Source organism: Aspergillus candidus (genome assembly GCF_002847045.1).
Source record: "Aspergillus candidus strain CBS 102.13 unplaced genomic scaffold BDW47scaffold_72, whole genome shotgun sequence".
NCBI lineage: Eukaryota > Fungi > Ascomycota > Eurotiomycetes > Eurotiales > Aspergillaceae > Aspergillus > Aspergillus candidus.
In genome coordinates this window covers 64,398-91,615 of record NW_020194077.1, presented here as the reverse complement: position 1 = coordinate 91,615, position 27,218 = coordinate 64,398, and the positions used below count along the sequence as shown (strand labels likewise).

General features: G+C 49.4%; 14 protein-coding genes across 14 annotated transcripts; 6 read left to right on the top strand and 8 right to left on the bottom strand.

Annotated features, from left to right (window-relative positions):
- Nucleotides 1–133: 133 nt before the first annotated feature.
- BDW47DRAFT_84766 (thioredoxin peroxidase DOT5) lies at nucleotides 134–1,310 on the bottom strand. Its single transcript, XM_024820027.1, has 2 exons — nucleotides 812–1,310; nucleotides 134–685 (listed from the first exon to the last, which is right to left on the bottom strand). Exons 1-2 carry the CDS (start codon nucleotides 1,101–1,103, stop codon nucleotides 366–368), a joined length of 612 nt encoding a protein of 203 aa, XP_024668042.1. The 5' UTR covers nucleotides 1,104–1,310; the 3' UTR covers nucleotides 134–365.
- Nucleotides 1,311–1,699: 389 nt separating this feature from the next.
- BDW47DRAFT_113005 (putative mitochondrial protein sorting (Msf1)) lies at nucleotides 1,700–2,938 on the top strand. Its single transcript, XM_024814291.1, has 2 exons — nucleotides 1,700–2,127; nucleotides 2,197–2,938. Exons 1-2 carry the CDS (start codon nucleotides 1,975–1,977, stop codon nucleotides 2,614–2,616), a joined length of 573 nt encoding a protein of 190 aa, XP_024668041.1. The 5' UTR covers nucleotides 1,700–1,974; the 3' UTR covers nucleotides 2,617–2,938.
- A 139-nt stretch (nucleotides 2,939–3,077) lies between these two features.
- Nucleotides 3,078–4,416, bottom strand: BDW47DRAFT_113004 (uncharacterized protein). The gene is made up of 2 exons (XM_024814290.1): nucleotides 4,026–4,416; nucleotides 3,078–3,930 (listed from the first exon to the last, which is right to left on the bottom strand). Exons 1-2 carry the CDS (start codon nucleotides 4,229–4,231, stop codon nucleotides 3,174–3,176), a joined length of 963 nt encoding a protein of 320 aa, XP_024668040.1. The 5' UTR covers nucleotides 4,232–4,416; the 3' UTR covers nucleotides 3,078–3,173.
- A 698-nt stretch (nucleotides 4,417–5,114) lies between these two features.
- Nucleotides 5,115–6,872, top strand: BDW47DRAFT_84749 (ethanolamine-phosphate cytidylyltransferase). Its single transcript, XM_024820026.1, has 4 exons — nucleotides 5,115–5,362; nucleotides 5,424–5,541; nucleotides 5,609–6,383; nucleotides 6,468–6,872. Exons 1-4 carry the CDS (start codon nucleotides 5,239–5,241, stop codon nucleotides 6,780–6,782), a joined length of 1,332 nt encoding a protein of 443 aa, XP_024668039.1. The 5' UTR covers nucleotides 5,115–5,238; the 3' UTR covers nucleotides 6,783–6,872.
- An 18-nt stretch (nucleotides 6,873–6,890) lies between these two features.
- On the bottom strand, nucleotides 6,891–7,757 carry BDW47DRAFT_113000 (monothiol glutaredoxin GRX5). The gene is made up of 3 exons (XM_024814289.1): nucleotides 7,612–7,757; nucleotides 7,245–7,524; nucleotides 6,891–7,164 (listed from the first exon to the last, which is right to left on the bottom strand). The coding sequence occupies exons 1-3, from the start codon at nucleotides 7,636–7,638 to the stop codon at nucleotides 7,013–7,015; spliced, it is 459 nt and encodes a 152-aa protein (XP_024668038.1). The 5' UTR covers nucleotides 7,639–7,757; the 3' UTR covers nucleotides 6,891–7,012.
- A 148-nt stretch (nucleotides 7,758–7,905) lies between these two features.
- BDW47DRAFT_84739 (putative flavoprotein) lies at nucleotides 7,906–8,701 on the top strand. The gene has a single exon (XM_024820025.1). The coding sequence runs from the start codon at nucleotides 7,966–7,968 to the stop codon at nucleotides 8,689–8,691; it is 726 nt and encodes a 241-aa protein (XP_024668037.1). The 5' UTR covers nucleotides 7,906–7,965; the 3' UTR covers nucleotides 8,692–8,701.
- On the bottom strand, nucleotides 8,702–10,281 carry BDW47DRAFT_84738 (putative para-hydroxybenzoate-polyprenyltransferase Coq2). Its single transcript, XM_024820024.1, has one exon. The coding sequence runs from the start codon at nucleotides 9,990–9,992 to the stop codon at nucleotides 8,712–8,714; it is 1,281 nt and encodes a 426-aa protein (XP_024668036.1). The 5' UTR covers nucleotides 9,993–10,281; the 3' UTR covers nucleotides 8,702–8,711.
- Nucleotides 10,282–10,627: 346 nt separating this feature from the next.
- Nucleotides 10,628–13,449, top strand: BDW47DRAFT_84726 (putative JmjC domain protein). Its single transcript, XM_024820023.1, has 3 exons — nucleotides 10,628–10,674; nucleotides 10,741–11,168; nucleotides 11,250–13,449. Exons 2-3 carry the CDS (start codon nucleotides 10,901–10,903, stop codon nucleotides 13,292–13,294), a joined length of 2,313 nt encoding a protein of 770 aa, XP_024668035.1. The 5' UTR covers nucleotides 10,628–10,674; nucleotides 10,741–10,900; the 3' UTR covers nucleotides 13,295–13,449.
- On the bottom strand, nucleotides 13,434–14,494 carry BDW47DRAFT_84701 (uncharacterized protein). Its single transcript, XM_024820022.1, has 4 exons — nucleotides 14,276–14,494; nucleotides 14,155–14,216; nucleotides 13,747–14,077; nucleotides 13,434–13,667 (listed from the first exon to the last, which is right to left on the bottom strand). Exons 1-4 carry the CDS (start codon nucleotides 14,361–14,363, stop codon nucleotides 13,573–13,575), a joined length of 576 nt encoding a protein of 191 aa, XP_024668034.1. The 5' UTR covers nucleotides 14,364–14,494; the 3' UTR covers nucleotides 13,434–13,572.
- Nucleotides 14,495–14,517: 23 nt separating this feature from the next.
- On the top strand, nucleotides 14,518–15,504 carry BDW47DRAFT_112990 (cytochrome c oxidase assembly factor 1 family protein; the record flags this gene model as incomplete). The annotated part of the gene is made up of 2 exons (XM_024814288.1): nucleotides 14,518–15,117; nucleotides 15,179–15,504. Coding segments are annotated over exons 1-2 (554 nt in total), but the record flags the coding sequence as incomplete, so codon positions are not given.
- BDW47DRAFT_112989 (mitochondrial 54S ribosomal protein uL3m) lies at nucleotides 15,505–16,629 on the bottom strand. Its single transcript, XM_024814287.1, has 2 exons — nucleotides 15,808–16,629; nucleotides 15,505–15,747 (listed from the first exon to the last, which is right to left on the bottom strand). Exons 1-2 carry the CDS (start codon nucleotides 16,601–16,603, stop codon nucleotides 15,629–15,631), a joined length of 915 nt encoding a protein of 304 aa, XP_024668032.1. The 5' UTR covers nucleotides 16,604–16,629; the 3' UTR covers nucleotides 15,505–15,628.
- Nucleotides 16,630–16,853: 224 nt separating this feature from the next.
- Nucleotides 16,854–17,947, top strand: BDW47DRAFT_112988 (FAM210 family protein). Its single transcript, XM_024814286.1, has 2 exons — nucleotides 16,854–17,577; nucleotides 17,671–17,947. The coding sequence occupies exons 1-2, from the start codon at nucleotides 17,010–17,012 to the stop codon at nucleotides 17,820–17,822; spliced, it is 720 nt and encodes a 239-aa protein (XP_024668031.1). The 5' UTR covers nucleotides 16,854–17,009; the 3' UTR covers nucleotides 17,823–17,947.
- A 204-nt stretch (nucleotides 17,948–18,151) lies between these two features.
- Nucleotides 18,152–22,351, bottom strand: phoC (putative cyclin dependent kinase inhibitor Pho81). Its single transcript, XM_024820021.1, has 10 exons — nucleotides 22,192–22,351; nucleotides 21,953–22,037; nucleotides 21,778–21,900; nucleotides 21,668–21,718; nucleotides 21,471–21,611; nucleotides 21,350–21,397; nucleotides 21,272–21,289; nucleotides 18,947–21,191; nucleotides 18,684–18,853; nucleotides 18,152–18,600 (listed from the first exon to the last, which is right to left on the bottom strand). Coding segments are annotated over exons 1-10 (3,096 nt in total). The 5' UTR covers nucleotides 22,194–22,351; the 3' UTR covers nucleotides 18,152–18,387.
- A 1,849-nt stretch (nucleotides 22,352–24,200) lies between these two features.
- BDW47DRAFT_84623 (uncharacterized protein) lies at nucleotides 24,201–25,897 on the bottom strand. The gene is made up of 2 exons (XM_024820020.1): nucleotides 25,676–25,897; nucleotides 24,201–25,590 (listed from the first exon to the last, which is right to left on the bottom strand). The coding sequence occupies exons 1-2, from the start codon at nucleotides 25,689–25,691 to the stop codon at nucleotides 24,359–24,361; spliced, it is 1,248 nt and encodes a 415-aa protein (XP_024668029.1). The 5' UTR covers nucleotides 25,692–25,897; the 3' UTR covers nucleotides 24,201–24,358.
- Between the last annotated feature and the right edge of the window lie 1,321 nt (nucleotides 25,898–27,218).

Sequence of the window (27,218 nt, the reverse complement as noted above, 5' to 3'; positions counted from 1 at the left end):
AACCTCATTGTGGTTTTCCAAGTCCACCAATTTTATAGTTGAATTTTCGGCCATGCTTTTTTTCTCTTTGAAGCTTGGATGATCCTGTACAGTGAATTGTGGTGTGTAACCTGCTAAACAGTCGTACACATCTGTCGAATGCACCCCATATCCAGGATACATGGATTTGACTATCCCAACAAATGCCTACATAAACATAGATATTTTTTTGACTTATTGTAAAGCATCAGGCTTCTCTCTCTCGCCAGATTCGCCTGAGATCCTGCTGCGTAAACAGCTCAATACACAAATTGAAAAAGACTTCGATGTTGATTATCCGCCCCAGCCTTAAATACCATACCAACCTACATGATTCCTACATCTGCTTAACCGCTATTGGAAATCGTGGGTACCAAGTGCTGTACAGCTTCTAGCGTCGCAGCTGGACCACCGGCCTCCAGAAGAAGAACATCTCCACCCTTGCCTATAGCAAAGACACCCCTTGTCGTCCCTTTTGGGTGTTTCTTGAAACCCAGGGCTGAAATGAGGGTAGAATCACCGTCGCAGAGCAGGGTATATGGCAATTTTTGCTTGGTTTTGAATGTGGTGTTTGCTTTAGGTGAATCGGCCGACAACCCATAAACAGAGAGCCCGGCGGAAACTAGATTTTGGTACTCATCGCGGAACATGCAGACCTGTTTTGTACCTATTGGCTGTAAGTCAAATTCGACCAGATTTGAGACAAAGTAGACAGGAGATCGAAATACACCATGACTGAAGGTATCAAAAGAACACGCGCTAAAAGAAGCTACTAATGAAAGTGTAAACTTACAGCCTGGAGTCGACGCCCGAGGGTAGGTAAATATCACGACACCAGATTTGCTCGTATCGATAAGGCATTTGAGTGTTGTCTTCGCGCCCTCATTCGTCTCAATTTCCCCACCAAAGTCATCTGCAACGATCACATCGCCAACCTTGGGAATGGTCCTAGTTACAGTGCTCGAGGCAATCTCAGCTTTACCCGTTGGCTGTTTTGGTGAAGTAGTAGGTTGTTCTGTTTTCTTGCTTTTCTTTATAGGCGCTGGGGTTACTGCCGGGGCCTTTCGCTTTCGTAGTTCAACCATTTTTGTTGGAATTGATCACACTGATCGCACGTATAAAATGACAGATGGGGTTTATATTGGGTACTTGACAATCAATGAATTGCAAGAAGTAATTAGCTTGCCAGGACAGTAATGCGGCCATGCACTTAGTGATTAGTAGCGCGTAATAGTTGATTAGTACAAATTATGTATCTTAGGTAATGGCTGGGTTATCAACATGCTCGTGATGATCTGACTCGGGTCATGGCATTTGATTAGTATTCCTTCTCCACTGGCGCTGACGTCGAGGCATAATCAGATAATCTTCTTGAGGCATCGATGGTATCGATTATCCTGTCACAGTTATGCTAACAAGTTTGCCCCATTGGTTGACTAATTCTATCTTAAGAAAATAAAGTATATGGGTCTTTTGGCACAATGTAAGACACCTCAGTGACGGGAGAGGTTAGTGTGGCTAACAATAACGGTATTCTGCCGGAAAATCCCGACCCACGGCCGAGCCCCTGCCTTCTCCGTTTGCCCTGGAGCACATGTTACGGGAGGGGAGGAACTCAAACTAGAATTTTCTTTCCCTTTCTGGCCATTCCCACTCTTGGTCAATTGCCACTCACACGCATCCTTAACTGGCGCCCTGTACCAAAGTTGAATCATACTTATTTTGTAGTTGAAAGTTTGCCTTCGTTTCATATTGGTATATATTTATTTGAACTTGCATCCCATCACACCCGATCGCAGGAAACACACACTAAACAATAACCACATCGTCTTTCCTATATGTCTTTCGATATCTATCGGGTTTCCATATTGTGACCATATTCTTTCGACTACTGCTAAGGTCTGATCCGGCATTTGTATCGGAAGCCTTGTTTTAGGGTCCCGCCGTATCAGAATCATGAAGGTGTTCTCCTCGGCTTGCACTTTCAATTATTCTTGGGAAGAAGTTTCGACGGCGAACTGGCGCAAGTACTGCCCATGGAATGACAAGTCTACCCATGTTGTGGGGGTTGATACATTATCTCGCACGGTTGACTCCCAGACTGGCATCGTATGTCCTGTCCCTAACCTGGAAAGAGTGACTTTTTTAGTGATTTGTTGACTCACATGAGGATTTTAGTTACGGACGGAACGTCTAATCACCTGTTCACAATCTGCACCGCAATGGATTTCTTCGCTATTCGGAGGCGACGCGACTTCACACGTTTACGAGGTCTCGTATGTTGACCCGGTTTCGAAGAAAGTAACCATGTCCTCGTCCAACCTCACATGGTCCAACCTCCTAAATGTCCGAGAAACCGTTATATATAAGCCATCCATCCACAACCCATCTTCGATCACGGATTTCAGCCAAGAGGCGAAGATCACTGCGCTTTGCGGCGGGTGGCAGAAAATCAAAAATAAAGTGGAAGAGGCTAGCGTGGAACGATTCAGTCAAAATGCAATCCGGGGCCGTGAGGGGTTTGAGGCCGTCCTTGAGATGAGCCGGCGAGTTTTCAGCGAGCAACGTGAGCTGAACAAGGAGAAACTTCAAATTTGAAGTCTGACTGTTCGGTTGGAAGCGTTCTCGATACTGGGCGATGCTCCACCACACCACTCCATATTGAGCATTTGCATACATCGGCATCGGCGTTCATGAACCTTTTCAAAAGTCTCATTCATCTCGAGCGCACGGCGTGGCTTGGCGTTTTTCGTTCTCCTTCTCGGGTGTATTTCCATTATGACCTGTTTTTTCTGTCTACCCCATAGCATCTGTTGTCTGTTGTTGTTTTGCAAGCACGGTTTACGATTATGTATTAAGAAAAATAGATAGTACGGTGCGATCTAATAAGATATTAGACAGAAGCAGAAAAGAAGCGTCGACATCTGTATGCTGGTAGACCGACTTGTCACTTCGTGTGTACTCTTAGAGACGGGATTGTAAACAGCTACCACAGCACGAATAGGGTCCCATGGTTTGATTAATATTCTGATCGGATCATAATTTAGTGGCCTGGCGGTGTCGATCGTATGACGATCATATTAACCAGTAGATATATACACTTGATGAAACAGAGCATGCCCAAGACAGCCTTTGGCAAACAAATAACAGCACAATTAACCTATGAGGCCTCCCAAAACCACGCGGCTAACACCCGAAACTTCACTTTTAGCATTATTACGGCTTGCGTCTTCGAACTCTCGCACGACTCCCGCCACCATGATCTTTCGAAGTCTTGCATCTGCCTTGGAGAACAATTCGCCCAATGCAACAGTGCAGATAGAGGGTGTCGACACCAGAGACACGAGCCGTGTATAGCAGTCTATCAACACATCGCAAAGAGTTACGAATGTCTCAAAATAGTCGGGCTCAAAGGGCAATGACGGTGTCAGCAGATAAGAGTATTCTTCCCCAGGAAGAAGCTCTGAAGCCTCCGTGTGGGGGAAGGAGGCGGCAGCGGCAGCCGTAGTAGACGTGGTAGCATTCCCTGCAAGTCCTTTCAGATCCGATGGGTCGCTTGACTGCATGGGTAAGCCGATCTCGGTTGCAGAGCTGGCCCTTCTTGCTTTAGTGCCGGCATGCGCGGCACGTTTGAACATCTGTGGGATACGCGCTCTGGCTAATGTTGAAGACGAGCTCCCATCTGGTGGGTGGACTTGTTGGAAGGCTTCGAATTCAATCAGAAGGGCGTTGAGTGCCCGCAGGTATTCACCAGGTGTCGAACTGACGTCTAGAATCGGCGGGAGTGATAAACCAAGGAGGAGATAATTGATTGCACGACGGGAAAGCTTCCGATGCTCAAAATAGGGAATTCGACCGATATCAGCTCTAGAAAAGTGTACCGTGTTGAACCAATAAATTCGGCCCTCATGGCTGGAAGAAAAACAGTTTAGTAGTCGCTCATACTCCTACGCCGTATGTAGACGATTAAAAGAGTTGGCAATAAAGAATTGCGGGAGAAAGCTTACGCCTTTTTTAGGTAGTCCAGAGTAGAAATTCGTTTCGTAGCCATGTCGTGGATATGCTGATAGATTGCCGCAGCACTCTGTGGCCCGAATGCTCCGCTTCCAGCCGTTAATGGAGGAGGTATGCTGCCAGTCGTGACCTCGTGGCCAATACTGGATTTCGCGGTGTCCCTACGAGACAGGCTCGGGGCGAATGTGGAGGAAATCATATCTGCTCGTGGAGACTGACAGGGCTCTTTGCTGAGCAGCCTGCTCTCAGAAGGAAACCGAAGCACTCAATATGTGGAGATATGAGCGGCCAAAGCAGCTCGTGCATGTGTTGAGTTGTGGGGTATAGCAAAAGGACCGAAAGTTCTATGCGGAATGCGGGTGAGAATGCGACGAGACCTTCCTTGACTAGTCTACCCTTGGCCTGATAAGATCTCGTTCTCCACCTTACCCCTGGGGCTCGCCCATTGTCCTAAATGCAGGTTTTATACACCGTTCATGTAAGGGCTCTTAGTCAAATTTTTGGCTTGTTTGACCTTTTGAAATTTTGACAATGAAAAGCAAATACATAACATCAGGGTGCGATGACCTTTCTCTGTCAATTCTTCTGCTGTTTGGAAGAGCTTAACCTATACCAACCAACAATGGATTGAAACTCTTTATCGAAGAAAAAAATAAAAATAAAAATAAAAATAAAAAATAAATTAAACAAATAACTTAATAACTAAATAACATGGTATAACTTGCAAGTTATTACTATAGATCTCGTAGAAATTCACAAGTAGTTCCTTCATATCGATCACTTGTAAAACCATACTTCTTATGGAGACATGCATGGGGGCGTCCTCCCACACTACATAATTGAGGCTACCTTTCCGTATACAGTACTACGCTGTGCCTACTACTCTGTACGTTGTATGGAAATGAAATTAATCAGTTCTGTACAATTAATATATACCGAATCGGTTTTTTGGAGGTAATTTTCGTCAACCCGACAACCCACTACCGAGTCGCCGACCAGACTCCACCCCGGGAGTTATGCCCCTCACCCGCCGCCTCTCCCTCCGCCTCCCCCTCCTTACCCCCCTCCTTCCCCCTTCACCCCTCCGCCTCTCTTTTCCAAGTTACGTGTAGCCCGTCGACTTACAGTTCCTGTGAGAACCTCGATTTGACTCGACTGCCGATAGCACCATCTACATACTAGTACGCCGCCAGACAATTATCTAGGATGAGCAACCGTCCCGAAGAATCAGTCCCCTCTCCGGGGGAGTGGCCTGTGGACCCGCAGGAGGACATTCCTATCTCAGATGATAGAATCTGGGTCGATGGATGCTTTGACTTCAGCCATCACGGTAAGGCAGCATTCGTTCTTATGGTATAATGACACGCCCTAATCAGAATCGTGATCTCCAGGGCATGCGGGAGCTATGCTCCAGGCTCGTAGATTGGGGAAAGCACTCTATGTTGGGGTACATTCCGATGAAGCAATTCTCGAGAATAAAGGCCCTACAGTGATGACATTGAAAGAACGGTTAGTTTACATTTGTTGACTGTCCTTTCCTCCTTGCCCTTCGCCGCTGACACCGGCCAACGCACAGTGTAGCTGCAGTAGAAGCTTGCCGTTGGGCAACCCAGTGTATTCCCCATGCCCCCTACGTGACGTTTCTGCCGTGGGTCTCCCACTACGGTTGCAGATATGTTGTTCACGGAGATGATATAACGTCGGATAGTAACGGAGACGACTGCTATCGGTTCGTCAAGGCCGCTGGGCGCTTCAAAGTAGTTAAACGAACCCCTGGCATCTCCACTACTGATTTGGTTGGTCGCATGCTTCTATGCACGAGAGGTCATTTCGTCAAAAGCGTAAAGGATACACTTTCCGGCGCGGAAGGGTCCGGTTGTCAGGAAGAACGTCAGCAGTCCGCTGCATACCTTGCTCAGCAGATCCGTGATTATGCCACAGATGAGACTGGCCTGAATCCGGGGTCCAAAGTCTGGCTTTGGAGCGGGTCCAGCTCGGCCAAGCTTGACGACAAAGTTGAAGAGCCTGGATCATTTGAAACACTCGTGGATGGTCGGTCGCCCAGACCAGGGCAGCGAGTCGTTTATGTTGATGGGGGATTTGATCTCTTCTCTTCTGGCCACATTGAATTCCTCAGACGGGTCTTTGCCCTCGAGGAGTCGCAAGGTCGCGAGCGCGGCTGGTACGATGCTGCGCAGAGAGAAAACAGAATCAAAACTTGTGGGGAGGACTATCCCCCAGCCTACATTGTCGCTGGTATACATGACGACAATGTAATCAATCACTGGAAAGGATTCAACTATCCTATAATGAACATATTCGAACGTGGGCTATGCGTGCTTCAATGTCGTGTAAGTCGCAAGGGCCCCCTCCCCCACCTGGTGATTTGGACGTGTGTCTAGTAACCGACACATATCTAATTTGTCTTGTTCTAGTATATCCATGCTGTCATCTTCTCGGCGCCGTTTTCCCCAAGTGCACCTTACTTGAAGACTATGCCATTGGGTGTCCCTGATGTCGTCTACCATGGCCCGACTACTTTCATCCCGCTCACTTACGATCCATATACAGCGCCCAGACAAATGGGAATTTTCAAAGAGACGGGCACCCACCCATTTCAAAACGTCAATGCTGGAGAGATCGTCGAGAGAATTCTCAAGAGCAGGGAGGCGTACGAAGCGAGACAGCGTGCGAAGCTGCAAAAAGGCGCCGTGGAGGAATCTGTGCGGTCGAAAGAGCTCTCAGGCTAGGGCGGAGCTAATTAGCAACGAGATATTGAGAGCAACAATGTAACTATTGTATAGAATTGGGGATTGGTCATAGCATAGCTTAGGTACTAGCTGCAAGAGTAAACACATGTAAATGATATGGCTTTGGTTTCGATTTCCGTTGATAGATGTTATTGTTACACTAGTTACAAGGCAAATGGATGGTCAAGACAATCCCCGTTATTGTGGTCAAGTGGTGCACATCGGAGATTTCAGTCCGATGCTACCAGTACTTCCTTCTCCTCAAGGAGCTTCGCGAGCTCTCCATTTTGATGCATCGACATCAAGATATCGCAACCGCCGACAAACTCCTTGTCCAAATAGAGTTGTGGGATAGTAGGCCAGTCCGAGTACTCTTTGATACCTGATTTGAGACGACATGTTAATATCGTTGCCCGAAACGATGCGAGACAGGTTGTAGTAAAAGCTCCAAGCACAACTCACCTTGACGCAGTTCCGAGTCTTCCAGCACGTTGAACGCAACGAACTTCTTGGGATCCACCCCTTGTAAACCAAGAATCTGTATGCTTGCCCGAGAAAAGCCGCACTGTGGGGTTTCCGGGGTGCCTTTCATGAAGAGGACAACGGGGGCAGAGGCAACCGCTTTGTCAATAGCAGATCTTGTTTCCGTAGACAATAGGCGGGCGTAAATTGCAGAGGGGAGCCTCAAGGCTGGAGCCTTCGGTGGCAACGCGCATGATGGTCGCGAGATCGACCGAAATGCCTGTATACCGTGTAAGCCCAGGGAATCAAGTCAAAAGAATACTGCAAGAGACTCTGGCGACGCAGGGGAATAACATGATAGACTTACACATGAAAAGGCTGTTCGTGCAAACATGATGGTAGAATCGGCGAGTTTACTTATATTACAGTATTCACCTATATACCTGTTGTGAAGGTTGGGGCGCTCAAGTATTGGAGGCTCTTGTAAATCATCCTACCCGGGACCGACAGTTACTCAGCTTGCCTAGGCCAATCATGTCACATGATTGTGATTTATAATTGGGCGTCACTGTTGTTAATTTATGACATAGTCGATAACCGCTCGTAAGGCGGTGAGTGACGAACGCCGATGTACCCCCCCCCACGTGGGAATTGTGATGATGGTACACTCCGCGCAGTTTACGGTTGTCTATGTGATCCATTGCCTCCTCCAATTGTCATAATGGACAATTCATCCCCCCCTTTCTCGGCTCAAGAGCATCTACATGGCAACAAAACCCACATCCTGCTGGCTGCTAGCGGGTCAGTCGCCACGATAAAGCTGCCCAACATTGCAGAAGCACTTGGTCGCCATCGCAATGTGGCGATTCGTATCATTTTAACCGGGTCTGCCGCAAAATTCCTGAAGGGACAAAGCCCGGAACAGCCTCACTATGAGGACTTACAGCAAATTCCGGGTGTGGACGCTGTCTACCACGACGAGGATGAGTGGAAGGATCCGTGGGTTCGCGGCAAGCCGATTTTGCATATCGAGCTCAGGAAATGGGCTCATTTACTGCTCATAGCTCCGTTATCTGCGAACAGTATGGCTAAAATGACAATGGGGTTTGCGGATAATCTTCTCCTATCTGTCATCAGGGCATGGGACACGACTGGGATTGTGGACGGAGGCTTTAAGAAAAATAAACCGCTGGTTGTTGTTGCGCCTGCTATGAATACAGCTATGTGGAATCACCCAATCACAAAGAAACAACTGGGCATCTTGCGGGATGAATGGGGATATACCGATGCAACTGATGAGGGTTGGGTGTCTATTCTGAATCCAGTAGAGAAGCCACTTGCTTGTGGTGATACGGGAAATGGTGCCATGATGGATTGGAGAGACATTGTGAATGCCGTGGAGCAACGTATAGGCTTAACAGTAGCTGACCCCAACCATGGCAATTAAGAGGCATGTCATCTGTGAAGTCAACATTCAGAAGCTTCTTGTGCCGGAGGATTCCGCTCTTCGTTTGATACATAGAACCCAGTGATTTGAGCTATGTATTCAAGAAGAAGTCCCGCGGTGATACCGCCACCTGTCAGCAAGCAGCCATTTTTGAACCACCACCAGCAATTCTCAACGCTCTTGAGACGAACCCTCCAGATCATGGTGCCAAGCGTAAGAATGGCACTTCCGCAACTGCCAACGAAGAAAACAGGGCCGGCTCCGACCGCTGCCCCCGCGGCGCCGAGCAGTGTGACTTGGGCAACGGCTAGAGCAGAAAGAACGCCCTTCGTGTTGTTTTCGTGACGAAGAGCAATGGATTTGATTCCCGCGGCCACGTCATCCTTGATATCCATATGTGCGTAGATCATATCATATAGAACGGTCCAGGCAATACAGCTCGAATAGAGTGCCGCCGCAGCTTCCAATGCGTCACGGTTCGAAAGAAGATCGACCCCTAGTGCCGGAAACCCCATAATCGCACCCCATGAGAACGTAAGGCCTAGGACAGCCTGCGGATAATAGGTGACGCGCTTGGCAAGAGGATATGTTGCCACGAGCAGCAGGCTAGGGATGCCGTACCACAAACATTGGGTTGGAAAGCTGAGGAGAACTCCAAGTCCAGCTAGTAGTTGAAAGCCGGTAAAGACGATAGCATTTTCCGGAGAAATTGCTCCTCTAGCAATCGGACGAAATTTGGTGCGCTCGACATGGGGGTCCAAATTTCTGTCCCAAAGGTCATTGATTGCACAGCCGGCACCTCGCATCACCAGGGCTCCAGTAAGGAATAAACCGGCAGTCCCTAAGACATGCAAGGGGGTTGCTGTCGATGAGATTGGTGCCGCAAGAAGCGTCGAAAATGCGCATGGAAAAAAGAGGTAGTATGTGCCCGTGGGCTTATCGAGGCGTATAAGCTCAGCGTACGGGACCCATCGCCGAGGTAGACGCGCAATCAATCCGGTCTGTGGAGGGGAGTATTGTGCCGTCGACTTTTGCTCCACCTCCGTTGGGGTGTTTGCTATTGGAAGCGACGAAATCGGTTTTTGCGAAAAATTTCTCGTAGATGGTGTATTTTTGGAATAGGTCGAACAAGGCTTGAATAGAGTTTTAGTGGAATTACGGCAGAGTGTCATATATTGAGATCGAGAATTAGGTTGTAATATTGACTGCCTGACTCTATTATGGTGAACGGTCTTCCCTGATGTTGGAGCATTTTGTAATAGTGCGCGACGCAATGGGGAAGAGGAAGCGCACAATATCATCTTGTAAAACAACCCAAAACGGGGATGAATCAATCAAATAGAGAGGGTGCAATCGTTTGATAAATCGAGCAGATGAGGTCAACAGCGAAGCATGGTCCCCAATTGAGCGAAAAGATTTGGCATAGGATTCGGAGATGGACTTTGCGCGATAAGTTATTTCGCGATTAGTGGAGCCGGATCTTCGTCCGGGTAACTGGTGGAAACATCGAGTGACAACGGCAAGCTTGGATTTCTGTTCAAATGTTCAATTGGTCAGACAATTGAATAGCGAGCACCATAACCAAATGAGGAGATTATATAGTAAATTGATATCAAGAACTGAATTGACGGTGTTGTTGTCTTTTTCGCTCTCCTTTTGCAAGAGGCTTGCAATATCTCACGTGATAGCAAGAAAACGACCCCACATATGAAGCAGTCAGTACTGTAGCGGGTTGATCAACACACGAGAAGACAGAGGAAGAACAAACCAACGCGTTTTATGCGGGCAACAATACCTCACAAGTTTCTCTCCTCTTGGCTACAATCCAGATTTTTGGATTAAGCTATCATCATGTCTGCCTTTACCCATTCATAATATCCAAGACAAGAAAGATGTCCACGTCAAGGAATAGTTAAAAAAAAATACCTATCCTTGGTTCTGAAGCTCTTTTGGAAGTTCCTCTTGAGAAAACCTTCAGTTCAGGTACCGCTAGCCCACCACAAATAGCAAGGCCACGGTTTACACTTCTTGTTGACAAATTGTGTCAAGTAAATGTCCATTTCAAAGTACTAGTTCAATGAGATGCGCCATTGTCCGCCAAATCTATGACACCTGATACCCGGACTGGACAGCCTGCACCCAACTGACCTGGCGCTCTTCATATCCCGTATTGAACCGCATTCGATCTCTACCTGAAAGTGTATCCGAAATGCCAAATCAACGGACACGAGCGGCTTTCGAGCCGATATCCCCCGCTATCGATGTTCCAGCGCTCGTGGAGTCAACGCCAAATTTCGAATATGTGACAAGAATCAGTTGCGAATCAATAGACGACAACGGGCTTGAAAATTTTGAGAAGCTAGTTTTCCTTCACGTTATCCTCCGTGGAATGCCTCTAGTTATCGAGGGATTCAATGGAAGGCTAGACAGTTCCTTATTTTCAGAAAAGTGGTTACGAACCCACTATTCGACAAAGAGTAAGTAACTGTGCATTTTGTGTTTATCTTTTGCCCTTGCTCTTGCTTTCGCCCACTGGCTGCTAACCCTCTTTCTGTAAGCGGAGGTCGCCAGGAACCTCACAACGAAGACTGACCTTCCTCTCACAATCGGCCACTATTTGAAGAATATGCCCATGCTCGCAAATCAGTGGACCACATTCAACTATAAAGACCCTGAACGTCAAAGAATTTACTTGAAGGATATTGACTGTCCAAAGCAATGGCACACTCATCTAAAGAAGATCATACCTCCCACCCTTTTCTACCTCAACAAGTCTCGGGAAGATTTCGAAGGTCCCGGGGCAAATACCGCCTCGATATCTGATGAAAATGGTGCTCCGGAGACCCAAATACCCAGGGCTGGTGATCTCATGAGTTGCCTTCCTCCCAACATGCGTGCTGAAAATCTGATGTGTTATATCGGCCATGAGGGTACTTACACCCCAGCCCATCAAGAAATGTGCGCCAGTCTTGGTCAAAACATAATGGTTGAAGCGTCAGATGGTTCCATTGAGTATGGGAAAGCGACTAAGCCAGGATCTTCAATCTGGTTTATGACAGAGACCAAAGATCGTCATGTTGTGTCGGAATATTGGCTGTCGATGTTGGGTCACGACATTGACATTGAAGATCATTTTGCTCAGATTGAAGCGTGGAAATCAGCCCCCTTCAAAGCATATGTTGTTGAACAGAAACCAGGGGATTTCATTATCATCCCGCCCTTGGCTGCACACCAAGTGTGGAACCGAGGTACAAGAACAATGAAGGTAGCTTGGAATCGTACTACTGCAGAAACACTAGATCTGGCTCTGAATGAAGCATTGCCGCACGCCAGGATGGTTTGCCGGGATGAGCAGTACAAGAATAAGGCAATCGTGTTTTACACCCTTGAGTATTACTCGAGTATCTTTGCCAGACACGAAACGGGCGGTACGAGGACCCAACAATTACAAAAAGATTTTGAACATGTTTTTATCTTGTATACAACTATTCTCATCTCTGAGTGCTTTCCGAGCGCGGAAGTTTGCCCCAAAAAACAGGATGTTGAATATATCCCTTTCGACGGCAGTATAACTTGCTCTTATTGCCGTGGCAACATATTCAACAGATTTCTAACTTGTCCGTGGTGTGTGGGTGAAACGGATGACTCCTACGACATCTGCATGGAATGTTTTGCTATGGGAAGAAGTTGTGCCTGCATATCCAGGTTGAAGTGGGCTGAGCAATTCAGATGGGATGAGCTCACTGAGAAGCATGAAAGGTGGAGACGCATGGTAAACCACTTTCCGGGCGATAAGCGAGTTCAGTATAACTCCTTGTTAGACATAATGACCGAATTGCAGAAGGAAAGGAAGACATTGGCAGAGATCTGCTACGAACAATTAAGATGTCGGCCCTGGAATGACATATCAAAGCCAGTCGTCCAAGAAGCCCAAGAAAAACAAAGCGATTCGGAAACAAGCGGTGTTGTCCGAAAGCGGAGGAAAACCAATGGCAACCGCAAGTTCGACCAAACTGGCCGATGCCACATCTGCAAATCCAGTGAACCGAAGTGGCGGCTCGCTTGTTGTTCAGAATGTCAGTTGGAATATTGCTACGGCAGCCTCTTCAGAGCCTTCAATATGAAACCGCAGGACGTCATGGAAATGAAGACCTGGAAATGCCCGAGGTGTGATAAGGTTTGCAGCTGCGCTGCATGTCGTCGAGATCCTTCGATGACTCCTTTTGAACCCACAATCACACTTCCCGGTCATGATACTGCAAAGGTAGCTGATCCGCGTAGTGTGGAGAGCTTAGTGGACTTCCGCCAGTCGAATTCTCAATGGCTGAAGAAAGCAGGAGATGACGATATTGGTCGACTGAGGAAACACCAAGAAGAGGCTGATGCGAGAAGAAGCCAGTCTCTATTGGATCATTCCATCCAATTGGAGGAAATAATGCCGGAGCAAGATCGAACACCAACCTATAGCCCTCAAAAGGGCTTCTTGGTTGAGAGCTATCCAGGTGAATTCGGAGACATACCGGTGGACCCTGCACTTGAGATGTCAGGCAACTCGGTCCCAAGTCTACCCGATTCAAGAAATCAATCAAGTGTTAAAGAATAAGGAACAATTCCGACATGTCATAAAAGCAGACTTGGATCGTTACGTAGATGCTGTTTTGAATACAGGCTTGGAATGTGTTGAAAATATTGCGGCTGCAATCGTCACATTGTGTGCCATTGAGATAACTAGATCCAATCTACTTTCAGCGAACTAGAATTCAACGGTCAAATTAGACAATGGATGTAGGATGGTGCATATGTAGGTCAACATGGCTGTCCGAGCCCACTTCCAAGAGAGTTGAAATGTTTTGTTAATAAGCTTTGTTTCACTCGGTCCTGCTAAGCTCCTTTATAATCGTATCGCAGTTTTTCAAGTTCTTCGATGTTCACAGAGACCATTAACCTTCGGACAACAAAGACGATTACTAACATGACTGCAGAAAGATGAGCCTCGGTTTTGTTTTGCATGCATGTATGCAGTTTTCATGCTTGGATCCAAGGACAGAGACGCACCTCCTGGAACGACATATGTAACTTGTCGGTGGCTGAGTGATGATTCCACTCGGGGAAGAAAGACGTATGATACCGTCAGTAGCCCACTGACTATGATGTTTGCGAGCAAAAGATATTCCAGGATTGATGTTGGAGCTTCTGGCTTGAGAGCTGCTTGTGTAAATCTGGAATCGGTCTTTCGCAATGGCATGTACTTCATGATGTAAGCAGTGGTGATCAACGAAGCGATGCCGAGCAAAGCTAGCAGCGGCTCCAATGCTCTCGAAGAGCCGGCCAGCAACTGTGGAACGAATATTATGGTAGATAGGAGTGGGACGATCGCAAACATGTTCTATAAGCAGATCATGCCATCGCTTCTTAGTAAAGGCTAGAACACTGTCATATGTGCAGCAATTTGGAGAAAGTTACACTGTATTCTGCATTTCGTTGGTCAATCTGCGTACGCAGCTGATCGAGCACCGACTCCTGTTCTGTAGAATGGTCATTAAGTGTATTAGGAATATATGCACCGCCATGGTGTAAAACCAACCCTCATCATCTAGTTCTGCGCGGCCCTGTTCGTCATCGTCCGAGTCGTCGGGATAGCGGAAGGCCTTGCGGAGTCTCGGAGTAGCCATGATGTAAACATTTGGGTCTATCCACGATAAAGGGGTGGGAACATAAGGGGATCTCTCGATTATACAATAATAAATTAATACGAGAGCGTTGGAGAAACGGTAGATTAGAAAAAAACACGCTGGGCGCAAAGTAGACAGACGGTTTAGTACTTGGGCAGGTTTGACCTGTTTGGCAACTTTGTTCCGCTTACAACTAACTCTCTTTCCGATAAATCCCACCACATCGCACGATCTTGTCTCCTTTGCCAGCCTCACGATTTGAACGAGACCCAGGCCAATCCTGCCCGTCATGACTTTACAAGCGGCACAGAGGCGCATAGCGCTCTCTCGACTTCCGACTTTTCGCAAACAGACGAGCGCCCCGCGTCGCAATCTTATACCCGCGCCGCAGTCGAATTCAGGCCCATTGATGGAACGACGGGCGGATCGCGAACTACCCTCCGTGAAGCCAGACCGACGCTGGCTGCGGACTTTGCCCCTGTTTGCGGTCGCCGTGGGAGCCGGTCTGCTCGGTATCTTCAACTACCAGAAGTCGTCGTCGAGCGTGGTCAGCAGTAACCTCTACGCCCTTCGGACGTCGCCTCGCGCACGCGAGATCCTGGGCGACGAGATTTATTTCGCCCAAAAGATACCGTGGATCAGTGGGGAGATGAACCAGCTCCATGGACGCATCGATATCTCCTTCTGGGTGAAGGGCACCAAGGCGCAGGGGAAGATGAGATTCAGAAGTATCCGGCCAGACCGCATGAGCTACGTTAGTAGTACCCGTTCACCAATACTATATCAGTATGACATGTCCCGCTGATGGTCTTTAGTTTCGTACCGAGGAATGGAGTCTGGAGACGGAAGATGGGACTGTAATCCCGCTTCTTACCAGCGATACCGATCCATTCCGTCAAAGTGATTGAACAAACCCGGACACTATCTGAAAGTTTATAAGTTTGGGCGAGAAACCAGGAGATTTGTATATCACAAGTTATCATTATTTTCTTTGCATATTCCAGGCGTACCAGGATTCTTCCATCTTTTGTTGCAGGAACTTCTCCGCTTTGTGCTTTACGGTTACAGGACTTGCTCTCCTGGGGCTTTGCGCCGTGGATGAGCGGGTCGACACAATTGGGACCGATAAATAGGACATCATTTATGTATCATATAAAGAACGCCGCTTTGAAAGAGACAACAATACCAACAACGTAGTTGTTGGAACTAATATACATTTTCATAGAAACACCTGCCTCCCAAGCCACCCTGAGCCATTGTGAACTTCACGCAGTCGGCTCGGCGGGAGTCTCCGCGGGAAGCTCAGCGGGAGCTACTTCAGGCCACGGCTTCTTAATCGCATCCTGTATCCGTACCTGGCAGCCTTTAGGTCCGCTAACAGCGCCTGAAATAAGTCCACATATTAGCAAAAAAAGATTCAGTCAAGGAAGGAGGGCATATTTACCCTGGACGACAATAATCCCGTTCTCCGGGTCGACCTTGAGGATCTTCAGGTTCTGCACGGTATTTTGCTGATTTCCCATATTTCCCGCCATCTTCTTTCCAGGATACACACGCGAACCGCCACCCTGACCGGGGCCCGAGGAACCCATCGAACGGTGCTTCAAACTCACACCGTGACTGCGATCCTGACCGCCGAAACCATGTCGCTTCATCACACCGGCAAAACCCTTACCCTTGGCGTGCGACCGCGCATCGACATACTGGCCCGTCTGGAACCAGTCGGCGTTGATCATCTGGCCGACGGGCAAGAGGCCGGCCTCGTCCTTGACTCGGAATTCGTAGACGTGTCGTTTCGGCGAGACGCCGCTGGCGGAGAAATGGCCGAGAAGCGACTTCGTCATATTGGACGGGTGCTTCCAGCCGGAACCAAGCTGGACGGCGTTGTAGCCGTGTATTTGGCGTGTTTTGTGAGAGACGACTTCGACTCGATCGAGCTGGAGGACCGTGCAGGGGACGCGCTTCCCGGTTTCGGGGTCAAAGAGGCCCGTCATTCCCTTCTTGATGACAATGGTGCCGGTGCGGAGAGGCAGCGTTTTCGATTTCCGTTCCAGAGCGGCGGTGGGCGTCGATTTGAGGACAGGTAGATCGGCGCCGACATTGAAGCGGGAGGCTTTGGGAGGGTTCAATGACCGGATACCGAATGACCGGGTGGGAACATTGGCGCGGATAATGGTGAATAGGGATCCCTTTGGTAAACAAGGGAGCTGGGGGAGATTCCCCAAAATGCGTGGTGGCATGGTAGGCGAGTGGTGGTTGGGATAATCTATGTTGGATCGTCCGGTCTGGTCTCTCCTGGCTGAGATTTTTGTTTAGGACTGCGGAGGTTGCGCTGGCGGTGATGGAAAGGGAAGGCGGTGTGGGTGCCGTTCTTGCACTGCAGCATTCCTCTGCCCGCCGGGTGATCCATTTGATGACGGAAACCCGGTGCGCCGGCAGGCCGAGCGTCGGAGCTTTTCCCGCTCTATTTTTTTTTCTCTTTGGCATCGATCTCACTTCAGCTCTTCTCGAATTACTACTGGCATGCTGTCAGAATCACAGCGGCACATATCCTAAACGTCATATAAATATCCACTATATTTTACTGCTCCCAATATATTACATCCCACCAATCTAGCTTGGTTATTTTCTTCGCATTCATCCACCATGCACCCTCGGCACCCGCTTCTATCCCGCTGGTTCTCCCAAGCAATGCAGGGCGTCCGGCGATCACCGATGTCAACAACAACAACAACAGCAGCCAAAACCCCCTCGATCCTCCAGCAACTCTCAAACGCAAGCCGCCTGCGACAACCGTTCAGCACCACCGCCACCAAACGCACCACCCCCCACCTCCAGAGCCGCACCCTCCCGGGCCGGATACACCTCAAGGGCAATGGCAACTTCCAGCGCCGGTTTTTCTTCTCGTCGCGGGCCAAGAACTCCTCGCAGTCGGGATCGGCGCCGTCGCTCTCCCAGCGCCTAAAGACCCTCTCCAAGGAATACGGCTGGTCGGCATTGGGGGTGTACCTGCTTCTCTCGGCGATGGATTTCCCCATCTGCTTCCTGGCAGTGCGTTGGCTGGGCGTGGAGCGGATCGGTCGCTACGAGCACATGCTCGTGGAGTCGGCCAAGGATGCTATGCAGCGGGTGTGGCCTCGCAGTGAGGAGGAGGCTGCTAGCGAGGAGGCTCAGGAGCAGCCTAGCAAGGAGGAACAGAAGAAAGGGGAAGCGAGTATGTCATCATCCATTCCCTCCTCTCCCTCTGAAACCACATGCGTTTTTTTTTTTCCCTTGAAAGAGTGCGGTGTACTAATCTCGAAATCAGGTCTCTGGACGCAGGTCATGCTCGCTTACGCCATCCACAAAAGCCTCATCTTCATCCGAGTGCCCCTCACCGCAGCCATCACCCCCAAGGTCGTGAAGACCTTGCGGCAATGGGGCTGGGACATCGTAAAGGGCAAGCCAAAGGGCATGTAAGCGTCAGCGTCAGCGCTAGCGCTAGCGCCTGTGTACAACATTAACCGGTGCGTTGTGTACAACATTAAGCGACGCTGTGAATCTTCTGCGTCATATCTGTAACATCTACACTACATTTTTGTTTTATTTATCTTATTTTCTTTTTTTTTTTTTTTTTTGGTTCCCAATTGGCATGCATGGCGGTGTTGCGGTTGCTGTGCTTCTTTGTTGTATGTATAATAGCTGGTAGATCTTATTTATTGGGGCGCATGGTTGTGGACTCTTCTCTCCACTCGCCTTTTACGTCTGATACTATGGAGGAGTAAAAGAGAAGTCCGTCTATTTGACGATTCAAGAGGCACTGGGAACTCCCGGTTTGTATGTTCTGAAGTGTCCCATTCTTTCACATGGGTTGCATGAACTCGATAACAGGAGACTTGATGTCTGCAAATAATACACTAGCTGGCTTGATGGTTATCATTTCAAATATATATATAGACAGATGGATGATAGCTTGATAGATAGGCAATCAATGGCGATGGCATTGCAGCCTAAAGAGGGCCCAGGACCATGTAAAGCGCATGGCTTACATATCAATCGTATCATTGAACCGCAGGATACCATTGGCTTTCATGATTCCATTCACACCTTCAGGCATCTGATAAGCCCATTCAGCCATGCCCATCGTACCCGAGGATGTGTTCATTTCTGACTCCGAGTGATTGGCCTCGTCCGACGTATCAGCCACAAGTACGAGGCCGAGCTCTTTAATCGTCTCAACAAGGGCCGGTACAACATTCTGCGTAAAGTGCATTTCGCGTTAGTCGGAAACATTGACTGACGCCCGGAATGAACCGGGCTAGTAAAGGGGATAAGACGTACCAAAAGGCTCGAACGGCATATCAATCCCATGAAGTTGTTTCCCTGGGCTATGCGTGCCGATTCCTTGATAGACATTGAGGCTCGGCCGCTGCTATCAACATCTGGTACTGTGCCGACGTCACGGGCCAGGTCTCGAATCTGACCGAGATCGTTGCATAGAAGGATAGGGTCTATACGGTTAGATCGAAAAATTAAGGTATCAGGACATATGACCCGGCGCATGGGATGTGATTGTATCAAGGAGGGGATGGGGTCAAACTCACAATTGGGCTGCTTCCAGTTCAAAGCAATGCAAATATTAGGGTTATAAGACGTGAAAACAATAGAGCGCATGAAGTCAGGGTTTTGGTCACGTGCGACACGGGCGTGATCGAAGACATCAGTAAGAATGGCGTCGGCGAAACTGTTAACATCGGCCAGAGAAGTCATGTTCAGGGCGCGTTCCTCCGCGGAAGATGGATAGAGGATAGTAAGGTTGACGTTGAGTTCGATCGGCAGATGCTGGAACACATCGCGTAAGGAGACGAAGGAAGCAGCCAGTCGGCGGTGTGTTTGCGACAGGTCATCGAGTCCATGATGTTGTAGGAAGTCCAGCAGCTGTGCCATATCTGCTCCCCTCTCGACGCCCATAGCCCGGAACTGACTGTATGTCAGATGGCAGATGGGTATCTCAACGCCATGGTGATCAATTGTAAACCGCGGGCATAGGACAGGAACCATGTCCCTAGTGAGCTGCACAAAGAGCTGGACGTGATCTCCCGAGAGACTGGATCCAGTGACAAGGCCATTATGGTCAGAGTCAATGGCGCTGGTCGCTTTCCAGTAGGTTGCAAAATGCGTGATCTCCAAAGGCTCACCATGATACGGCTTGATGACCTGTAACCGGAATTGGAGCTGACCAATTGACCGGAGCCGGGGGTCAAAAAGGGGTAGCGTACATGACCCTGTGCTCGAGTTCTCGGCCTTGAACACTGTCGGCAACGCAACAGACTTAGCAATCACCTTGGAGCCGAACGTGGGAAATATTTCGAAATCCACGGCAAAGGTCTCCAAGTTGTCCACTTGGAAAGAAATCACCCGCGAGTCTTCTTGAATCGGAAGCATGATGGTCCGCGGAATCAAGTCGGAAAGTTTGGAAGATATGGTCAATCGGGCAGCGGGATGCCGGCCAGCTTGATCGAAGGATATCGAACCCGCGCTGCCAGAGTCGAAGATTATCTGGACAAACACTCTCTTGTCCAAGAAGTTGTGACCATAGCGCCGTAGCGGTATGATGGGAGGTGGCAAAGACAAATCCGGGATCCCGTCGGCCGTCTCCATATCGTCAGGCGATGCTGCATCATTGGAGTACGGGTCCGAGGACAGGCTCTCCTGAAGGCTCAACCCATTTAACGTATCAAACGGCTTCCGCGGGGCTTGCGAATGAGCTCGATTGGACCAAAGTAGGAGCATGCATTCCAAATGGCCTTCCCAAGCTGCGTAATACATCGCAGCAAGGCCTTTCTCATCCACGGCGTCGGCGTCGACACCGAGCTCCAACAGGGTCCGTAGACAATCGACGCACCCCTCGCTGGCGGCATGGAAGAGCGGCGTCCATTGGTACAGCTTGTCCCGTTGATTCATATTCGCCCCGTGGTGCTTCAGCATCATCAGCAAATCTGGCGACTGTGACGCACGCGCAACCATATGTTGAGGATAGAGGCCCTCGGCGTCCGGGAGCAATTTGGCATGGCGCTCGAGGAGCATCCGCACGATTGGGAGTGAGCCATGTTGGCATGCCAGGTTGAGTGGGATATGATCTGATTCAGAGGTTGGGTCGATCCGAGCATTACTGCAAAGAAGTTGCTCGGCACAGGCGAGTTGGTTCTTGACGATGCTATGTATCAGTGGGGTAAAGTTGTCGTGGTCCATGACGTCCACAGTCTGAGGGCCTGCGGCCAGGAGATCCCGGACCATCTCCACCCGGCCGTGCATGCAAGCATAATGGAGAGGAATCCTGCCATATACATCGGAACTGGAGATGTCAACACCTGCCTTGAGCCCTGCCTGGAATACGAAATTGCGCCCCGATATAGCGGCCTCGTGTAGGCAATTGCGCTCATTGATATCGTCTTCGGCAAACAAGTCAACCAATCCGCTCTCCACAAGCACTGCAAGCACCTCATCCGAAAATTCGTTAATCGCAGCAAGGAAAGTACGCGTCGCACGATCCCGAGCATCCGCGGTAGACTGCAACTTGGCGGTCCATTCACGTAGCGTCTGGAGATTTCCCGCGGTAGCCGACTGCAGGATCTGGAGATCGAGGTCTTCTTCGTCGGGCCCGAAAGAGGTAGCCATAGTTCGGTCCACTGGCCGGGTCACATCGAACTGTATGCTTTCGCCCTCCGCTCCAGCCTCCAGCTCTAGGCGAGCTGTTGTCGCCCGGTCAGAGAGGTCACGTAAGACATCTCGATTGAAACACGGTTGCACTTCAACGGCGCGGTGAAGATACAGCTCTTTCATGCGAGACTATATAGGTAGAATGTGAGCGCCGCACACCTTTGGGGCGGGGAGAGGGAGGCTCCCCCCGATAGAGGGATCGTTCGGACCTTTGAAGTTTTATCCCACTAATTGGATGGTTAGCTATCCGAATTTGGGGATACTTGAAGGGGTAGGTATTGGCGAACCTTCTTGAGGATCTTGGACATGGCAGTCTCATTGATTTCAACGAATTGCTTTTCGACGATGAGAAAGTCAGCCTCCCTGTGAGCTTCTCCAACGCGCGACTTAAGAGCAGTGGCGATCTACCTGCAACTTATTCAAGTCTCCATCGAACTGTTGGAATCCCTCGAATAGGGTGACGAGGCTTGCCGGGGCCTTTGATTTCGCCGCCGTCCGCGACTGGATAACGCGCTTCTTGTCGAGCAATGTTTTTAACCGCAGTGAGAACTGCGCCAGGGTGAGCCATCTGGACATGTAGCGTGCACAGCGCAATCAGGGCTAACCTCGGCTTCCTTCTGCAAGTAGAACGCATTGACTTTTTCGATTTCTCGTTCCTACCAACGACGTCTCCATGAGAATCGGACCATTCCTTAGAGCTCGAGTTATCCCATACCAGTCGGAAGAAGAACACCTCCTTGTTCGCGCGAAGCGCGGCTTGCGATTCGGGTACATGCGGGGCAGCAGCTGTACCGCTCTGGGCGGGGATTGTGGGCGTCGCACTCAGTTGTTTGATGAGCTGTCGTGATATGTGAGCGTTGTAATAGCCAAAAGCGCACGAGACGAGGAACCTTTTTCAAAGCTTTATAGTTGACGAAACTGGCGGCATATTCGGGAAGGTCGAGCTGTCTGCGCTGGATCTGTTTACCGAACTTCCTGTATTGACCGGTCAGCACTGGATTGTAGGGCTCTCTGCCATGGAACTTTTTTCTTTCTGTATTTTATTCTCCCTTCATTTCTTGTCCCCCCTATCCTTTCCTTTTCATTTTGCCCCGCAGATAGCACCGAAAATTGAGAGGGAAACACATACATCTTGATATGCCTTGCGGGGAATCCAAGGATCTTCCAAGCCCTTGAAGCAGTCGCACCCCGTCAAGGCAAAAGCGGCGCGGCACTGGACAGTCGAAAGAGTTCGCAAAGGAACAGACAGAGTAAGACAATTGGCGGGAGAAAAAAAGTTCAGCAACCAGGACGAAAGAAACGAAGACGGACAGGGAGTGCCCCTCTTTGAGCACGGTAGATAAAGAACAGGGGTGCTGGTGCGGTGCTGTGTAGAAGAGGGATGTGGATGCGGATGGGATGGGATGAATAAACCGAGGACTTGGACCGAAGTGGGGCGGGAAGGATAACTGAGAAACAATCCAGTCGGTGACAACTTAGAAACAGAGGAGGAGGTCCTGCGGTTTGTAGACAAGGGTGGGTATACCCACTGGGGCCAGAGCGAAAATCCAAGGCGGGAGATCAGGTCGTCAATCCCGTGCGTCCGACTGTTGGATCACAAAGTCCGAACCAAACAAGGGTCGAGAGGCCCAGAGGGCGATGGAGTGTCACCGAGAGCCGCGTTGCACGTAGGGACCACACCGAACCATCGGAGAGGACGAATTAGGTATATTGGCTCAAGGAGAATGGATACTTTGCAGCCAGGTAAGTAACACTGATATTCCACCGCTTAAACAGACGGACGAACTGGAAGACAGAAGCCAGTGCGGGGCGGACGCTTAACCCCGGTGGGACGAGAAGGGATGTAGTCGGCTCTCTCGAGGAAATGGTTATTAGTTAGGTCGTTGATTTGATATGTAGTACATAAGTACTAGGACAACATCCAAAGAGCACGTAACAATAGACCACCGACGGACAATATACTATAGGCGGGGAAAATCGCCGACAAGAAATGAAGTTGAAGCCAAAAGGTCGTGGTTGAACAAGGGCGAAGTGGAGCCGGGAGAGCTCTGGGTAGCTGGGGGGGGCGTCTCCGGACCAATTATTGTCCCCGATCCGCCCACGTTCATACTACTTAACCTTACCTCCGTCTATCATATAGTAACCGGTGATATTACCCCTCCATGGTAGCGTGTGTTCTGGCGACCTACTACTGTATTCATCTTATTATGAACCTGGTGGTACAATGACCCGCGGAGGCCGCCGGTATACTGCTTAGGACCAGCCTTGACCAGGAGAATCGTGGCCCATCAGGCGAAGCCAAAGTTAGTTGGCAATCTACTGGCAATTCCTTGGCCCTGGGTCTTACGATGACCTCGATTCGAGACCGTTGCAGCCCAGTCGGAGGAGTCCGAAGATCTCCCAGATCTAGGTCGCACTGGCCTCTTCAGGTAGGAGGAAGTTGCGCCGCACAGGACACCCTTTTTGATAGGAACCTCGGAGGGCCTTTCAAATCTGTTATTTGAGTAGCTTGAGAGAATCACAGCACCAGGGAAAATTTTGTGTATTCAATCATCCTGTCCTAAAAAGATATGAGACACCCTGCATCCAACTGCAGAGACAAGACGCAATCCGTGTATCTTATAGACACACCCAGACCCTAGAATAAACAAAACCACTTTGAAAAGTCCAGACAAGAAGGAAAATGGAGGGAAGGGGGTATGTCCATGTAATGCCTTCCGCGATTGAACCTTCCAAAATCATGAATGTACAGTCGAAGGCCATAAAGTTGCAAAATAATAAGGAAAACGAAAAAACGAGAGCAGTACTTCAAATGCGGGATATATCGACAACAAGAGAGCAAACTGAAGAGAGTCAAAAAATAGAGTAATAAGGAGCGAAAGAAGTAAAGAAGAAAAACGGTAGCGAAGCGGCGGAAACGAAGGTGACGCCCAACTAGACATGGGAAAGAAACGCTGGATAGGAAGCGAGAGAAAGTCCATACACAAGGGGAGAAAAGTAAGGACCAGACGAGGACGAAACCATAAGATCCTATAAGAAGGAACAACAAATTCTCTAGAAGAATTTGTCCGGCCTGACGGGGCGTCGGGGAAGTCCGACCGGATAGTGAAAATGGTGAACAGCGCGAGCTTCTCCTGTCTTGCTGGCCTCTGATTGGTCTTACCAGTTTAAACCAAACGCGATAGTATTGTGAATCGTCATAAGCAACTAGGAGGCCCGGATGCCCTTCTCGAATTCGGTGTATATATATGTATATATACACTCGCGGAAACAAAAACACCAGGAAAGACAAGTCCCTAAAAGTTCTGTGCTATCCCAGCATTCCCTTGTCGAGGAAATACAGCCGGGTTCTCGATGCGTGTGTTGCGACGAGCTTGAACGTCCCGAATCACCGGCTGGCTACCGGGATATGAACCCTCGCCATATGCGCCGTACTGCGATTGCATGTCGTTGTAATAAGGATGGTCTTCATAATACTGGCCGGTAGGGTGGGTGGCAGACATGTGACTCTCGTCCGAGGCCTCGGAGCGGTTGCCTGCCGAATACGCGGACGAGGCATTGGAGGGACCACGGTGGATATCGGTGGTTCGATTGTTGGTGCTCGCTACCGGGGCAGCCCCCAAGACGCCAACTGGCTCATTTTCACTCCCCGCTGCGGGCCCATCCGAGAATTGAATTGTGCCATCGCTGGGAGTCGCGGTGTGGTGATATCCGGGGGCGCTTCCGGCTTCGGACATTGCTAGCCCAACGCCAGGACCACTCGACAAGTTGGTGGACGCTTTGCGACCGGCCGATGTGTTTCCCCACCCTCGATAACCGGACGTGTTATCATCCTTGGTTTCGAAAGCACCACCGCCCATGATAGGAGGCAGAGACGGATCGTTATTCGGGTTGAACCCGTACTCCTCCACCTCTTTCCTTCGCTCCTCTTCGGCCGCCTTCTTGGCTTTCCATTTCCTGTAGAAATACAGTGCGGCCAGAATGATCATCGCTACGGAGCAGACTGGCACCACGACTGCAACTGCGATGGTGCCACCTGTGGAGAGCTTCGATCCACCACTAGCGCCTGAATCGGCAGCGGACGCCGTTGCGGTCGACCCGCTTGTTGTCGCAGTGACGCCATCCGCGGAGTTACCGGTGGTCGTTGGGAGTGGTGAATCGGTCGATGTGATTGTAAGGGTTTGCGGCGCAGTGGTGCCGTCTGTCGGCGTCTGGGTCTCGATGGTCGTGGTGATAGGAGTCGTGTGAGGTTCGGTGGCACTGGTAGAAGTTGATTCGGAGCTGGTAGTTGATTCGGAGCTGGTCGTTGGAGGCTCACTCGACGTGGACGGCTCCTCTGACGAAGTTGAACTCTCTGATGAGGTAGTGGGGGGGGGATCGGAAGACGATGACGACGAAGTGGTCTCCGGAGTCGGTGTCGTCTCCGGGGGAGAATCGGTGGTCGGTGATGGCTCAGGCTCAGACTTCGTCTCACTCGTGGTCGCGGGATCGGTTGCTGTTGTGGCCGCTGTCGGCGCTGCCGCCGCCGCTGCTGCAGCCTTAGCATGTCGTTCAAACCATTACAGACCCTCAACGGTCGCATCAGAAGGGGTGGGGACGGTGATCTACTGTACCGGAAGACTCGGCCATTTTCGGCGCAGACTTGTTCTAAGGCTCAGCCAGATCTGGCGAATTGACCGACCGCGACTGCGCGAAATCGAGTGGAAGAATTACTCCGGGGAGCAATGTCGTCTGGATATTGGGCTTCGAGGGACCAAGGAATTGGGAGAGAAGGTTGTATAAGAGAAAGGAAAGGTCCAGGGAAATGAGAGACGGGAAGGATAGAAATGGAATCAAATAAAAATAGATAGAAGTAAAGGTCCAATCAGTTACTCCATGAGATACTGGTCAAGCAATTGTTGCACTATGCGGAGGGGAAGAGGCGCGAAGAACGCAACACAAGATGTTTGTCTGCCTGGCTCAGGGTCAGGGGTGGGCGGTTGAGTAGGGTCCGATCACAATCGGGGGGCTTACCAAGAAAGATGAGGAGCCCATGAGAAGAGGAAGAGGTCAAGAAGATTAAAAGAAGAAATAAATTGAAAATAGATTAGGTATAGGGTTAGAATCACATTAGGGAAGAAGAAATGAAACAAAAGAACTGAAGAACTGCCGTTCGACAGAGGAAGGGGGAAGACAAATAAGAGAGTGCAGCCGCGTCCAAAACGGAGGAAAAGAGAGAAGAGGGATTGGAAGGGCGAAAGAAGAAGTGGAGAGCATCAAGAATCCAACTGACTAGGTGGTAGCAGGTAGTTGGGTAGGGACGGAGTACCGCGAACGGAGGTCGTATTCTCTTTATTATTATTTTGATTATGAGCAGCGGAGGTATCAAATGTATCATGTATTACAGTCAGGTACGGGAGTACCTTGGATCGAATCTTCCCTCTCCAGGATCATCTGGTTTGCAGCAGTTCATGGAGAAAGGGGCAACCCCCGAATATAAAGATATTTATTGTCTGCCCTACTTGCATTATTGTCAAACCATGTGTCACGGTCAAATCAAAGTCCTGATACATTCACAGGATACATTCAACAACAATCAGTCCTCCGTACCTGATGTAATAATACACACTGCAAGTCCAGTGGAGACCACTAGTAAAAGAGGTATCTTTTCCCACCCGTCTCTTGACTCTCTCTAGTCTCTCCCCTTGACGGTTGCGGGTAAAGACCCTCACAAGACCCATCTGGGTGCTTATTCTTAGCATACATGTCTCGACTTTCTTGCCTCGAAAGAATGTGCATTGATAATTATAGTATCTTCGACTGATGCATCCATCCTTGAGGGACAGTGGGGCCGGTTTCATTTCATTCATTTCGTTTTTTTTTTTTTCAATCTTATTGATCTGTTTATTTACTTATTTATTGATTGTATATCTCTGCTTGCAGCTCAGATGTGGACTTTTCCTCCGCCAATCCAGGAGACGGATCTAAACCAAGTCCGACCGAGTCTTGGTTGTATCAGTAATCTCCAATACCTCACAATATTTTTAACGATGTACTCCGTACAGTAGGAAAGAATCGACATCACGATTACCTCACTATGGTAACTCATCCGTCATTAGCCACTATCTCCTAGATACTATGTAAATACTATGGATCCATCTGGCAGGGAAAGTAAGA

Bases quoted from the DNA above. Each gene is read 5' to 3' on its own strand.
- phoC (XM_024820021.1), bottom strand. The intron at 21,719-21,777 runs GTATGGGATAAC...CGTCGTTGGTAG, and splicing joins AGGTGTTCTTCTTCCGACTG to GAACGAGAAATCGAAAAAGT. The intron at 18,854-18,946 runs GTGAGTTTGACC...CTAACCGTATAG, and splicing joins GAACTGGAAGCAGCCCAATT to ACCCTATCCTTCTATGCAAC.
- BDW47DRAFT_84726 (XM_024820023.1), top strand. From the start codon at position 10,901: ATGCCAAATCAACGGACACGAGCGGCTTTCGAGCCGATATCCCCCGCT. The intron at 11,169-11,249 runs GTAAGTAACTGT...TCTTTCTGTAAG, and splicing joins AACCCACTATTCGACAAAGA to CGGAGGTCGCCAGGAACCTC.
- BDW47DRAFT_84701 (XM_024820022.1), bottom strand. From the start codon at position 14,363: ATGGCTACTCCGAGACTCCGCAAGGCCTTCCGCTATCCCGACGACTCG. The intron at 14,078-14,154 runs GTAACTTTCTCC...ATCTGCTTATAG, and splicing joins AACGAAATGCAGAATACAGT to AACATGTTTGCGATCGTCCC. The intron at 13,668-13,746 runs GTGCGTCTCTGT...ATCTTTCTGCAG, and splicing joins TACATATGTCGTTCCAGGAG to TCATGTTAGTAATCGTCTTT.
- BDW47DRAFT_113005 (XM_024814291.1), top strand. From the start codon at position 1,975: ATGAAGGTGTTCTCCTCGGCTTGCACTTTCAATTATTCTTGGGAAGAA. The intron at 2,128-2,196 runs GTATGTCCTGTC...TGAGGATTTTAG, and splicing joins TTGACTCCCAGACTGGCATC to TTACGGACGGAACGTCTAAT.
- BDW47DRAFT_112989 (XM_024814287.1), bottom strand. From the start codon at position 16,603: ATGCCACCACGCATTTTGGGGAATCTCCCCCAGCTCCCTTGTTTACCA. The intron at 15,748-15,807 runs GTAAATATGCCC...GACTTATTTCAG, and splicing joins CGGGATTATTGTCGTCCAGG to GCGCTGTTAGCGGACCTAAA.
- BDW47DRAFT_84738 (XM_024820024.1), bottom strand. From the start codon at position 9,992: ATGATATTGTGCGCTTCCTCTTCCCCATTGCGTCGCGCACTATTACAA.
- BDW47DRAFT_84739 (XM_024820025.1), top strand. From the start codon at position 7,966: ATGGACAATTCATCCCCCCCTTTCTCGGCTCAAGAGCATCTACATGGC.
- BDW47DRAFT_84749 (XM_024820026.1), top strand. From the start codon at position 5,239: ATGAGCAACCGTCCCGAAGAATCAGTCCCCTCTCCGGGGGAGTGGCCT. The intron at 5,363-5,423 runs GTAAGGCAGCAT...CGTGATCTCCAG, and splicing joins CTTTGACTTCAGCCATCACG to GGCATGCGGGAGCTATGCTC. The intron at 5,542-5,608 runs GTTAGTTTACAT...GCCAACGCACAG, and splicing joins GTGATGACATTGAAAGAACG to TGTAGCTGCAGTAGAAGCTT.
- BDW47DRAFT_113000 (XM_024814289.1), bottom strand. From the start codon at position 7,638: ATGTTTGCACGAACAGCCTTTTCATGT. The intron at 7,525-7,611 runs GTAAGTCTATCA...CACGGTATACAG, and splicing joins CACGAACAGCCTTTTCATGT to GCATTTCGGTCGATCTCGCG. The intron at 7,165-7,244 runs GTGAGTTGTGCT...GTCTCAAATCAG, and splicing joins AGACTCGGAACTGCGTCAAG to GTATCAAAGAGTACTCGGAC.
- BDW47DRAFT_112988 (XM_024814286.1), top strand. From the start codon at position 17,010: ATGCACCCTCGGCACCCGCTTCTATCCCGCTGGTTCTCCCAAGCAATG. The intron at 17,578-17,670 runs GTATGTCATCAT...TCTCGAAATCAG, and splicing joins ACAGAAGAAAGGGGAAGCGA to GTCTCTGGACGCAGGTCATG.
- BDW47DRAFT_84766 (XM_024820027.1), bottom strand. From the start codon at position 1,103: ATGGTTGAACTACGAAAGCGAAAGGCCCCGGCAGTAACCCCAGCGCCT. The intron at 686-811 runs GTAAGTTTACAC...TACAGCCAATAG, and splicing joins TCGGGCGTCGACTCCAGGCT to GTACAAAACAGGTCTGCATG.
- BDW47DRAFT_113004 (XM_024814290.1), bottom strand. From the start codon at position 4,231: ATGATTTCCTCCACATTCGCCCCGAGCCTGTCTCGTAGGGACACCGCG. The intron at 3,931-4,025 runs GTAAGCTTTCTC...TTTTTCTTCCAG, and splicing joins CTGGACTACCTAAAAAAGGC to CCATGAGGGCCGAATTTATT.